The sequence below is a fragment of the Homalodisca vitripennis genome, chromosome 4 (genome assembly GCF_021130785.1).
Source record: "Homalodisca vitripennis isolate AUS2020 chromosome 4, UT_GWSS_2.1, whole genome shotgun sequence".
Lineage (NCBI taxonomy): Eukaryota > Metazoa > Arthropoda > Insecta > Hemiptera > Cicadellidae > Homalodisca > Homalodisca vitripennis.
Genome location: NC_060210.1, coordinates 120,891,500 through 120,903,633, shown reverse-complemented (window position 1 = coordinate 120,903,633; position 12,134 = coordinate 120,891,500). Strand labels below are relative to the sequence as shown.

At 35.7% G+C, this 12,134-nt stretch overlaps 1 protein-coding gene across 4 annotated transcripts in view; it reads left to right on the top strand.

The window, feature by feature from the left end:
- Positions 1-12,134, top strand: part of LOC124360054 (GIGYF family protein Gyf-like) — a 90,371-nt gene that overhangs the window by 37,758 nt on the left and 40,479 nt on the right. For 3 of the 4 annotated variants that reach the window (XM_046813310.1, XM_046813314.1, XM_046813312.1), the window contains 5 exons: positions 340-509; positions 2,960-3,048; positions 8,514-8,583; positions 9,104-9,247; positions 11,526-11,732. In XM_046813310.1, coding sequence (XP_046669266.1) covers positions 340-509; positions 2,960-3,048; positions 8,514-8,583; positions 9,104-9,247; positions 11,526-11,732 — 680 coding nt within the window. The remainder of the gene's footprint in view (positions 1-339; positions 510-2,959; positions 3,049-8,513; positions 8,584-9,103; positions 9,248-11,525; positions 11,733-12,134) is intronic. The other variant, XM_046813313.1, reaches the window with a different exon arrangement.

Genomic DNA, 12,134 nt, shown 5'->3' with positions numbered 1-12,134 from the left:
TTACAGAGAAGTTCTCAGGGTGCTACAGAAATATTCTCTTACCCTGGGTAGAGATAGGTATAGCTTATGTTAGGGTTTAGTGCATGTAAGTATTTTTATATTTTTTACTTAGGGACAAGGAAAACATTCATTACTATTTCATTATTTCAAGTTTACAAAATTCTGCTTATACCATTGTGTGTAATGAAAATAGAATAATTATTTCAAATCATGTTTTGTGGATTAACTCTCCACAATTGAAGATATTTTTTTAATTGTGTATTTTTGTTAAGTGTAAACAAAGTTTCTAATACTTGGTATTAATCTTGTATTCTCTACATTGCTTATTTAATATTTTAGGCCCATTCCAGTCGTCGGAAATGTTCGAATGGTTCAGCTCGGGCTATTTCAAGGGCAATCTACTGGTTCGAAGAGCCTGTGACGAAAGATATTCTCCCCTCAGTGACATGGTGAAGTTATGGAAGGGAATTCCATTTATTTCAGATTATTACCTCGTACCTCCTATCAAGGTAAGTCTTCCTCTTGTGTTCTCATCAACTCAAGTGAGAAACTCAAGACTATGTACAATATGTTCTTCATGTTAATATTAATATTGTTTTGTGCATGTCAGTATGAGTGTCATATTGGAGTGTCCCTTTACATGATAAATTGCAGAAATCCCATGAATGAAAGAAGTTATTGATGGAAGCTCAAACTACACCCACAAAGAAGGTGTTAAAGTGTATTGTAGTAGACATCTCGTTTCTTGATTTAAAATCATTTAGTTCTTTGTAATATTGTGGTATCAGTGGTTTCCCAATACCTAAACTTCTTTTAATGAATTTCAAAAGTGATATATCACATAAAAAGAATTTGGTGTTAGTGTGTAATTATTATAACATTGAGAAGGTTAATATCATCCGCATTAAGATAACCTAAAAGTTCAGTTTAGATTGATAAGAAAGCAATACACAGCAGTAGCAGTCTCTGAAATTCTTATTAAATAAAATAAATTATAATAAAGAGGTGCTGAGGAAGCTTATCAGTATAGATTGTATTAATCTTATCTTCTCACACACAATGATACAGGACTGGCCGCTGCTCAAAAAAAGAAGTTTTTACAGTAAAAAGACCTCTCATGAAGTCATGGAAACATAAGAACAGAGCCTTTTATGAAGAAATATGGAACAATAGATCCTCTACCAGTGTTGCCTTTTTTTAGAGATTTGGTTTCAATATGTCACTGGATCGGATTAAAACTGAACTAATTGAACTGTCATATAATTCATGTACGTGCGTAGAGACTTGGTTGGGGATTGAGTCATCAGTCATATGCTTATTCTTTCAATACTTATATATTAAATTTTAAACAACTCCAGCACAATCCTTTCTGCTACAGTTACTGTTATTTTAAGATGATTTTCTAAGTTGGTTATATAACACAAATGTGTAAGATAAATCATGATAGTCCAAGATAAAATAAAATAGTATACTGCTACATTGAAATATATCGAACGGCATTCATAATACAGGGAGCGGCAAAATGATCTGACGGTTTTATAATGTAAACAACTCAAACGTTTAAAGTGGTACAAAGTGTTTTATTGCAAATTTCAGATTGGTGTTTATGAACATTTATAAAAATAACCAAAAAAGGGCGAGTTGATCCGTTTAAGATTTGAATACAACGTCTTTCAAATGATGTCCGTCTTTGGCGATGCATTCTTCCAATCTTGCACTGAAATTGTCAAACACTTTCCCTAACATTTCAGGAGAGAGGTTGGCTATTTCTTGGCGTATGGTTTCCTTCAGTTCATCCAATGTGCGGGGTTTGTTTGTGTATACTCTAGATTTCAGCAGTCCCCACAAGAAGAAGTCACAGATGCTGAGATCCGGGGAGCGAGGTGGCCACGCAATGTCCCCGAAACGCGAGATGACTCGGCCACGAAACTTGCTTCTTAAGAAGTTTATTACCACATTGGCTGTGTGGGCAGTTGCCCCATCCTGCTGGAACCAAATTCTGTGGCGGTTGAAGCGATTTATGCGTATTTCGGGGATCAGGTAGTTTTTCAACATAGTCAGGTATCGTTGTGAATTGACGGTTACAGTTAGACCGTTCTCTTCAAAAAAGTATGGGCCTATAACACAATTTTTTGTTACGCCACACCACACAGTGACCTTGGGACTGTGAAGAGGTCGTTCATGCAATTCTTCTGGATTGTTTTCTGACCAATATCGGAAATTCTGTTTATTAACATAACCATTCAAATGAAAATGAATGGTTCGTCGCTCATAATGAGAATTTTTTCATCTGTAAGCAAATCAATCATTTGCTCTGAAAATTCAATGCGTTTTGCATAATCCCGGGGTTCAACTGTTGCACGATAGCCATTTTGTATGGATGAAAGTGCAGGGCGTACCTTAATATTCTTCTTACCGAGCGGTCAGACATCTGCAGAGCTGCAGCTTGTTTACGTGCAGGCCGCCGAGGACTGGCTTCCACAGCTCCTCTCACTCTCTCGACGTTCTCTGGCGTCTGGGCTGACCTTGGACGGCCTGTTGATTTTCGTTATAAAGCTGAACCGGTAGCTCTAAAGTTACCCACCCACAGCAAAATGGTGTTTCGAGTTGGCACTTTCCCTCTTGGAGCCACATTAAAACGTCTGCGGAACTGCCGCTGAACAGCAACAACACTATCGCCACTTTTAAAAAATGCTTCCACAACGAACGCACGGTGATCAGCCGTCCACCGCTCCATGGCTACTAAAAATGTCCGCACGTAGGCTCTGCCAAGTAACTATCCCCACCGCCCCCCACCACTCACTCGCTTGACAGCGCGGCATCGAAAACCGTCAGATCATTTTGCCGCTCCATGTATAAGTCTGAAGAAGAATTTACAGTCATGGCTGAATTTAAAATGTTTGAAATGACTTGTGCTATTTGCCATTAAAATCAGTGGTAATGTCTGTATGTGTTCTAGAATGCGGAACCAATGATCTCCAGCTTGCCTGTATTGGATGACTCTCTAATGATACAATTCCAGCTGCAGCAGCATGCTATTATGCAGAGGTGAGTACCAGCAATGAGATGTAGTATTATTAATCTTATTATTTTCATCTTTTCTTGGTTTTATTAATATTCAGGGTGGCCACCCGACCAGGAGAACAGGAATTTAATGAACAAGAAAAAACCTGGAATGAATTTTTATGTTGAACTGGGAAAATCTCAAAAACAATTTTTCTGCCTCGAAAAACTTTTGAAATCAAGAAATAATTTTACAGCTCAGTGAATCACGAATTGATTAATCCCAAACAATGTATTTTACACAGCGTGATCCATGAAACTGTAATAATGATGATTGGCAGTGTGAAGGATGATGTCACTGAATTGTTTACAGAGTCCATTCATTGTTAGCGCTAGGTGGTTGGTCAGTGAATGCAGATCTATCGTGATGTGAGTTCAGAGTTCAGATGCAGATATTCTGTAGTTCAGTTTTAATAATTAAAGGGCTCCGACGAGCAGCGTTGCATGTGCCAAAATGTAATTTTTCCACGAAATAATAAAACTTGAATAATTATTATATTTTCTGTGGAATTTAAAGTCTTATATTTTTAACCGTAATTTAAACTGCCAGGAAAAGCTTTTGTCATGATTTTTCTTTATCTTGACGGCTTTATTTTGAATAAGCTATAAAACATGCATGTTTTTAGTGGGTAACAACGTTATAAGCTACAGTCAGATACAATGTTGTTCCTCGGAGCTTATATTTGGTTAATAATATGACAGGGGAAATTAAGATTACATAGTTTTAATACTCTTTTTATTAACACAAATAATTAAAATGGTAGAAAATTAAAACATTTTAAATATATTTTATTTTTTGATAGAAGTTGTGAAACTCTGTAGGAATGTATTTACACATATCGTCTAGATCCTTTTTCTTCGTCACCTTTATCTTTTATCCTTTATTGGAAGGTAATCTTCATATCGGTTAGGATAAGCAGAGACCTGTACTGGTGCCAAGTTATTACCATTCTTCTCACGTGCTCTCTTAGCAATACTGTGAGATTCCCATGGCTTCAACACACTAAGTGACATTCTACTACCTAATGTTGTGGGATCAACTGATGAAATTTGATACCACACATGTTCTTTTAATTTACATTTGTTGAAAGAATGTTCAATTATTCTCATGTATATCATTGAAATTTTCAGTTTGCATGGCATATACAACATAATTTATTTTGGTTTGAATATACTATTACCTCAATTCATTGATCTGGTATATACACCTTTGCCACCTTTTTAGCTCTTTCAATGATTCCGAAGTCGTGATCACAAGGCAGAAAACTGTAGCTTATTGTCATAAATTTTTGTTGAACTGTTGTAAAATAATTTTCCATAAAAAAATGCTGTATCAAGTTATTATTTTGCCCTATGCACCGGTCAGACCACAATATCAAGGTCCATTTCTCTCCTGGCTTTAGTTTGTTAAAATTTTATTCCATATATTTAAGGATGCAAGTTCACACGTCAACTAAACCTCGTTTAGTTGCAGTCTCATTCCAAAACATCATCATAGTTTTGTTCGTTCCTTGATTGTTAACCCATTGCGGATCACTGATGAGCTGTGCTCTTCACGCAGCAGCTGGGCCTAACATTTGCACAGCACGATGACGAGCTCAGGTCACAAAAGCTGTCTGCTTTTAAGTTTTCCTCCAAATAGTTCTATTAATGTCTGATAGATTTGGCGATCGTCTTCACTTGTCAACTAAGAGTGTTTAACAACGTTCTACATTCAGAGTTTTCAAAAGTTTTATAAATATCCTACAGATCGCAGTTGTATGTCGAAGTTGAAAAATCATTCATATGAGTTTACTCTCTGCTTTTTAGCGCTTCTGATTGGTTGTTTTCCTCAGCTGTTATTATAATAGTAACTAGTATCACATTTAACACTTTGAGTGCTGGCCCTAAATGACATGTAACTCTGTAGAATGCTGGGCGTTTTTGGTGGTTTTCAAAAATTTATTTAAAAAAAAGTATTTAAGGTATGAAAAAAATACTTACATGCCTTAATTCAGCTTACTTTCGTCTTTCTTTTAACGTGAGATTGTTAGTGGTTTTTTAAAAAACTACACATAAAAAATGTTTTTTTTAAAACATATATTTTTGGAAAAAAAATTATTTTTTGAGACAGTTTTTTTATCTAACTTACTAAACTAAGCATGTATACAATTATTTACAATGACCCATTTACAAATATGAACTGTCCTTTGAATAATACAAATCATGTTTTTATGTTTTGTAGTTTTTTGACAAAAAACTATGCCGTCATATTGATGCGGCATCACTTTCGCTGTCAGCACTGTTTTCAGCATCTGTAACATAATAATATACTATGTAAAATATGAATATATTTTCATTTTATTCATAAGAATAAAATATTAGTTGAATAAAGTTAATTTATTATAATACAAATTATAGTTTGATTCACGAAAACAATAACATAACCAAACTTTTAGACTGATGTTTATATGATAAATAGACTTACTTATTCTTACCTGAAGTATGTGTCTAATCTTCTTCCATTAAATCAGGATCACTGTCAGAATCGTCAAAAATACTATCTACACCAATAAAACTATCTTCATCTAATACATCACTGATCGCAACGTCGTTCAAGCTGCGAGAAGCCATGATTGCGACATCGACTGCCGGTTGCAACGAACGTCACGTCAGCGGCACGTAAACAACGCGGCCGAAGTTGCTTTGTCATTAAGCTCATACAATACATCTGACGCTTTCTAGCGGTGAATTGTGTTACTAAAAACCCAAATAACATTGTAGAGTAGGCAAAACCCGTTTAAATACGGACAATGTAATATAATGCCAATTGAAATGACAACCACGTAAAACTACGGGATTAGCATTCTTCGGAAGTTTCGCCGTTCCGTAAAATTACGGGATTAGCACTCTAAGTGTTAATGGTATAATTTGCGTGTCATAGTATGAGCTGATTGAAATGGGAAACTTACGATCGTCTGAACTTGATCGATATTTATTAGAGATATTTATTACAATAGTTCATAAACAATATATTGTATTTAATTATTTTGTTTTAACAATATAGATAGAGATATTTTTATAAACCGGAATCCAGTTCAACGTAGATATGAAGTGAGTATACAATAGCGAGCGATACAATGTGGGGCACAATTGCTGTTCGTTTGGCCGCTGACCGTAAATTAATTCGTGCCCACACGCCAAAACAATACGATCCGCAATGGGTTAATAGCAAGATTATACCATGCTAGGTGGCGTTGATAGAACACATCATTGTGAGTCAGTGTAGCGCAGAATAATATCTGCTGTATATCAACACATATTACAACATTATTAGAATTCTCTTTGCAATAATAGCATCAGTTGCATGAGACTTGTATGCCTGATTTGCTCTTGTATGATGAATTTTAATTTCAATTTCTAAAACTTTAATTTCTTCATCATTTTTGGTGGGCATAATTTGTATGTACTAATGGTCACAATATGCACAATTATCAGAACTCGGTACTTCAAATCTTAGATTAAAATCGGAATTGAAAACATCACCGTGAAGATGCAGTGACCAAACAGTGCCAGGGTATTTAGTCATAAATAGCTCCCACGTATTTTTCCTACTCAGATCTGGATTCAAGCATTGCTTAGTAGAACTATTACTTTTTTAAATAACTGTTTTCTTGCTGAGAGACAGATTGATATGTGAGGTTTTATCAATTCCCTCATTTCAGCAGGTCGTATACAATGTTGTTTCACCAAACCACGCAATTCAAACATTGTCGCTTCCAACGTTCGACAGAGCCCTTCAGTTAGTGTTGTGTTTTGTTTTTATTAAGTGCATGTTTTAGAGTTGATGAAGTTGTCACACATCAAGGTGGTTGTGTTTCCTGGTAGTGTCACAACGCTCTGGTATGATTTATTTATTTTAACCTAGATTTCAATTATGTAATTAGGTTAGTTATTCACCTGAGGAAGAGATCAGATTGCAAATCTCGAAACCTAGTGTTACTGATTTTTTTATCACTGAACAATAGCAAATGTCCAGAAAAATTGTGTATCTTTACTTTTTTTTGTTTTAACCTATGTAAACTAACAATTAATCTGAACGTATGTGAGGAGCAGTCATTTACAGACTAAGCTGAGATAATTGGTGAAACACAGTAAACACAGTATTATAGTTGTTTATATTTGGTTTTGACGTTGGATTAAAGAATCGGAATTTTTTGACTGGAGAAACCTGCAATTTGAAAAAAGGTATTGAGTGGTCACCCTGTAATTTTACATTAGGTTTGATAAGAGTGGTATCCTGTACCAGTTGATCGATGTAATGGGGCTAGTCTGTATTAGGAAAACTAAGAGGACTTGTGAAACAAAATGTATTCTTTGTAGCAAATCAAATAAACGTATATACTAAACTTACAAATATTATAAAAGTGAGATATAGAAGTAATAATTTAGTATGCAAAATGGATATGCATTAACCCTCCAAGTGCTGGTTAGAACTGCCTTAAGTGCTGGGCATTTTTCAGTATGTTTGCAAGCGTTTAGAAAGTTTTTTTTTATATACTGTTACCTTAATGTAAATACTACATATTATATATCATTATTTTCAGGAAAGATCACAGAATATGATAATAATACTTATATGACTTACCTTTACATGGTAAAATATTGCTGAATGTAAATCTTGACAAAAAAAAAAAAAAAAAGTTTTTATTTTTTCACTTTGAGCTTAGATATCATTTCACCAAAGTTATGAAAATAAAAATCCAAGATATACAAGTTGTAGGTAATTTAATAATGAACCCAAAAGTATATACATCTTATGGGTTTACATATTGACAGAATTCACTCAGAGCAAAAAACGATAAATTGTAACACGTAAAAAATCAGTGATATTTGAAACATTGTGTACTACATTGTAACACCTTTCACATTCCTTATTGCACTAGACCTACTTAATTCACTCATTTTTACAATAAAACACAATATAAAACAGTAATAGTCAACTACAACACCAAAGGTATGATGCAAACAACGACGGAACAGCAATAAACAGAACGACCGAACCGTATGACTTGGAAATAAACATACGCTTAGAAACAGCTGTCGTATAGCGCCGGTCTTTGAGCAAAGACGTGCTCCATAGAGTATAACGAGTTCCGCATTTCTTCTAGTTTAATACTATATAAAATAGTTCGTGATATTCCGTAATATATAGCCACTAGCGTGGTTTAAAGAGATCGCGTTTCTGACATCGCGCTCCGCGAGGTCAGCACTGGAAACAGGTACGCTAACATCGCGCTACGCGATGTCAGCACCTGGAGGGTTAAGTAGCTTTCACAGATTTATTAGTGTAAAACTTGTTGTTTTACCAATTCCTGTTACTTCTTATGTTGTATTACCCCATAACTTATAAACTATATGACCTTTTGAATGGAATTAATGTTTGGGCCCTAATATAAAATGTGTCTTAGGCAAGCTCAGGCATTGGCCAAGCTGACTCAAGCAGAACACTTCAACAATCTCACCCTGGATCAACAACAGGTCTGTATCCCCCCCTGCTTGTTTGCTTACATGTTTTTAGATTAAGGTCAATATTACTGTCAAGCTATGGCCGGGTTTTAACCCTCCCCGAACATTAGACTGATGTGTTCACCGCAGCAAAACAGAAACTTAGCGATTCAATTTGAAGCTAATAAACATTGGACAATTATAGCGAATATAACTCATGAACTTAATTTTGTTGTATTTTTTCTGAGTATAGGTAGTAGTAATTACGTAACAGTAATGTTAGGTAACAAGGAACCGCAAAAAATATGTTTTAGCAATCGGTAATTTGCATAATGTCGAACAGCGTGATGCTTGAACATGAATATAGAAAATACAAGCAACCAAGCAGAATATTATATAGGAAACAAGTAATTTGCGTACTTTCATCAGCTCTTGTCCACAAATAGACGTGTTCCAGTGTATGAACATAAATATAGAATTTAAATTAAAATGTTGTTTGTGAACTCACAGGGCAATTATAAAATTTGAGTTGTTGGGATTATGTATGACACAGGTGATGGCTCACCAGACTCAGGCGCAGATGGAGATGGGGCTGCAAGCTGGACTGATGGCCCCTCACCCTCACACTCCCACCCCCCACACAAACAGCAATGTGCTGGCCATGCTACATCAGTTGGCTCAGTATCAGCAACTACAGGTATTTCATAGTTTGGTGTCACAGGGGTTAGAGTCAATGACATAAACTTCGTATTGTTGTAATAATATCTTATAGAGAATGTTCTCTTGCCAATCTAGTTATACTAAATTGTCAACTCTGTTTATTCAGTTTGATTGGTGGGACAATTACCAAGGATGAGCCAAGGTTACGTGACAATAAAAACATCCTGTAGAGAATGTTTTCTTGCCAATTTTGGTATACTAAACTCATTATCCCATGTGATTGGTGGGACAATTAACAAGGATGAGCCAAGGTTACGTGACAATAAAAACATCCTGTAGAGAATGTTTTCTTGCCAATCTTGGTATACTGAACTCATTATCCCATGTGATTGGTGGAACAGTTACCAACGATGAGCCAAGGTTACGTGACAATAAAAACATCCTGTAGAGAATGTTTTCTTGCCAATCTTGGTATACTAAACTCATTATCCCATGTGATTGGTGGAACAGTTACCAACGATGAGCCAAAGTTACGTGACAATAAAAACATCCTGTAGAGAATGTTTTCTTGCCAATCTTGGTATACTAAACTCATTATCCCATGTGATTGGTGGGACAATTACCAAGGATGAGCCAAGGTTACGTGACAATAAAAACATCCTGTAGAGAATGTTCTCTTGCCAATCTAGTTATACTAAATTGTCAACTCTGTTTATTCAGTTTGATTGGTGGGACAATTACCAAGGATGAGCCAAGGTTACGTGACAATAAAAACATCCTGTAGAGAATGTTTTCTTGCCAATCTCGGTATACTAAACTCATTATCCCATGTGATTGGTGGAACAGTTACCAAGGATGAGCTAAGGTTACGTGACAATAAAAACATCCTGTAGAGAATGTTTTCTTGCCAATTTTGGTATACTAAACTCATTATCCCATGTGATTGGTGGGACAATTAAGAAGGATGAGCCATGGTTGTGACAGTAAATTCAAACTGACAACATCTGTTTTGATCACTAATATTTAAGTTAAGCTAGAGGATAGGAAGGTTCTAAATCAGTCTTGTTATAATGTTGTGTTATTGACTTTAGAAAGTGAAAGAAAGATTTGTTTTTAAACATTTAAAAGCTACATTCTTTGGCTATTTTTAACGTAATCCCCATTCAAATTTAGGCATTTATCATAGCGTGATACAAGTTTTCTGATTCCAACTTTGAATAAATCTGCTGCCTGAGATCTTAATAATAGGTTAAGGTCGCTTTGAAGTTCAATGTGTACCTTACCATACGCTGCCTGTTTATCCCACAATTAACATGCTTCACCCATGTTTTATTACCAGTTACCATAAGATCATAAGTTCATGCCCACGTTTATTTTAGCCTTCAAGTAAATTTAACGATTCAACTAGCTTTTGTTTTTGTTTCTTCTTCTATAATACTTGGAATCCACCTTGACAAAATTTGTGGTAGCCAAGCCTTTCATAACTAAATTCTTAAGCTTTGAAGAAATGTTCTAAAGTTCAGTGATTGAGAAATGGGGTTTTTTACAAATGTTTTAATTGATTTTCGTCAACAATCTTCAGTAACCAGACTAGTCCGACCCCTGTGATTCTTGTCGCGAACATTGGTGCAACCATTTTAAAATTCAACACATCACTGTCTCATTCCGTTTTCACTCAATCCATTTCCTAAACTTCATAATGTTGGCGATGAATTTTTGTTGTTGTAATTCTTTACCAACAAAACCTAAAAGCACTTAAGAAGTTGTGGGATTTTCAATTTCATTGCACATTTTACGTAGTCACAGTGAGAAAAGTAAGAGAGATATAGGCCACTCATAAAACAAATTGATGTGTACTACTGATCGTAGATATCTTTTTACCACAAGATTGTGAGACTATCTAGCCTCACCCAATACCAAGATAGTCTCAAACTCTGTTATTTTCTGGATAATCCTTGTATTTCTCAACATTTTGTTTTGTTAAGTACAGTATTATTTCTTATAATACCAAATCACAAAACTCAGAGAAACATAGTTATGTTAAACGACATTGTTCAATAGGTCCAGACAGAATTTTTCTATTTTTGTGGGTAATGTTATTGTATAAACACACACATTTCTTTCTTGTTTTAGTTGTCAAAAAAGCTCATGAAAGTAATTTATATTATTTTTTATCCTTAAGAGTCAGAATTGCCAACTGTTACAACTATTGTAGATTACAACTAGTGTCTAAAACGCAGCTTCAAGTTTATAATTCCCACATGCCAGAATATTCCTAGTTGTAGAATTAGTTAATGTATGGTACACATTGGCAGCAGCAGAGAGGAGGATCGGTGCCGGTACCACAAACAGAACCTGTGGACCCTCTTCAGCAGCTTATGCAACAGATGGGTCTTCCTGGTCACACCAGGGCTGCCACCACACCCCAGAACACACCCGAGGATCAGCGAAGCATTGAGCAGTTTATGGCTGCCTTCCGTCAGCGCCAGGCTAACCCTCAACCACCTATGCCTCCACCCACAGTAAGCACTGGTCTCAATATTTCTTATAAAATATAAACTTAGTTTTAGATCATAAAATTGTAATAAACCAATACAATGTTGTATCAAAGGACCCGGCAGAACATAACGAAAGTTGTAGTGGTCAGACAGACCTATCACTTTTTAATCCTATTATCAATAGGGTTCTTCCTTGGACCAAGAAGAATTTATGTACCAGTTTTCAAGTGTCTAGGACCTTTTTATCAAGAGTTATACGAGGGCTGTTTTTTAAGTAAGGGCCGTTCTCCCGTACACGGTAGTAGTTCGCGTTCCTGCCGTAACGAGCGTGCGCCCCGCCTCCCGGCATTCGTAGCGAACAACTTCATGTCAGTTGCAGCTCTGTAGCTAACCTGTATGCATTACTGTGGATCTTTAAAATGTTTA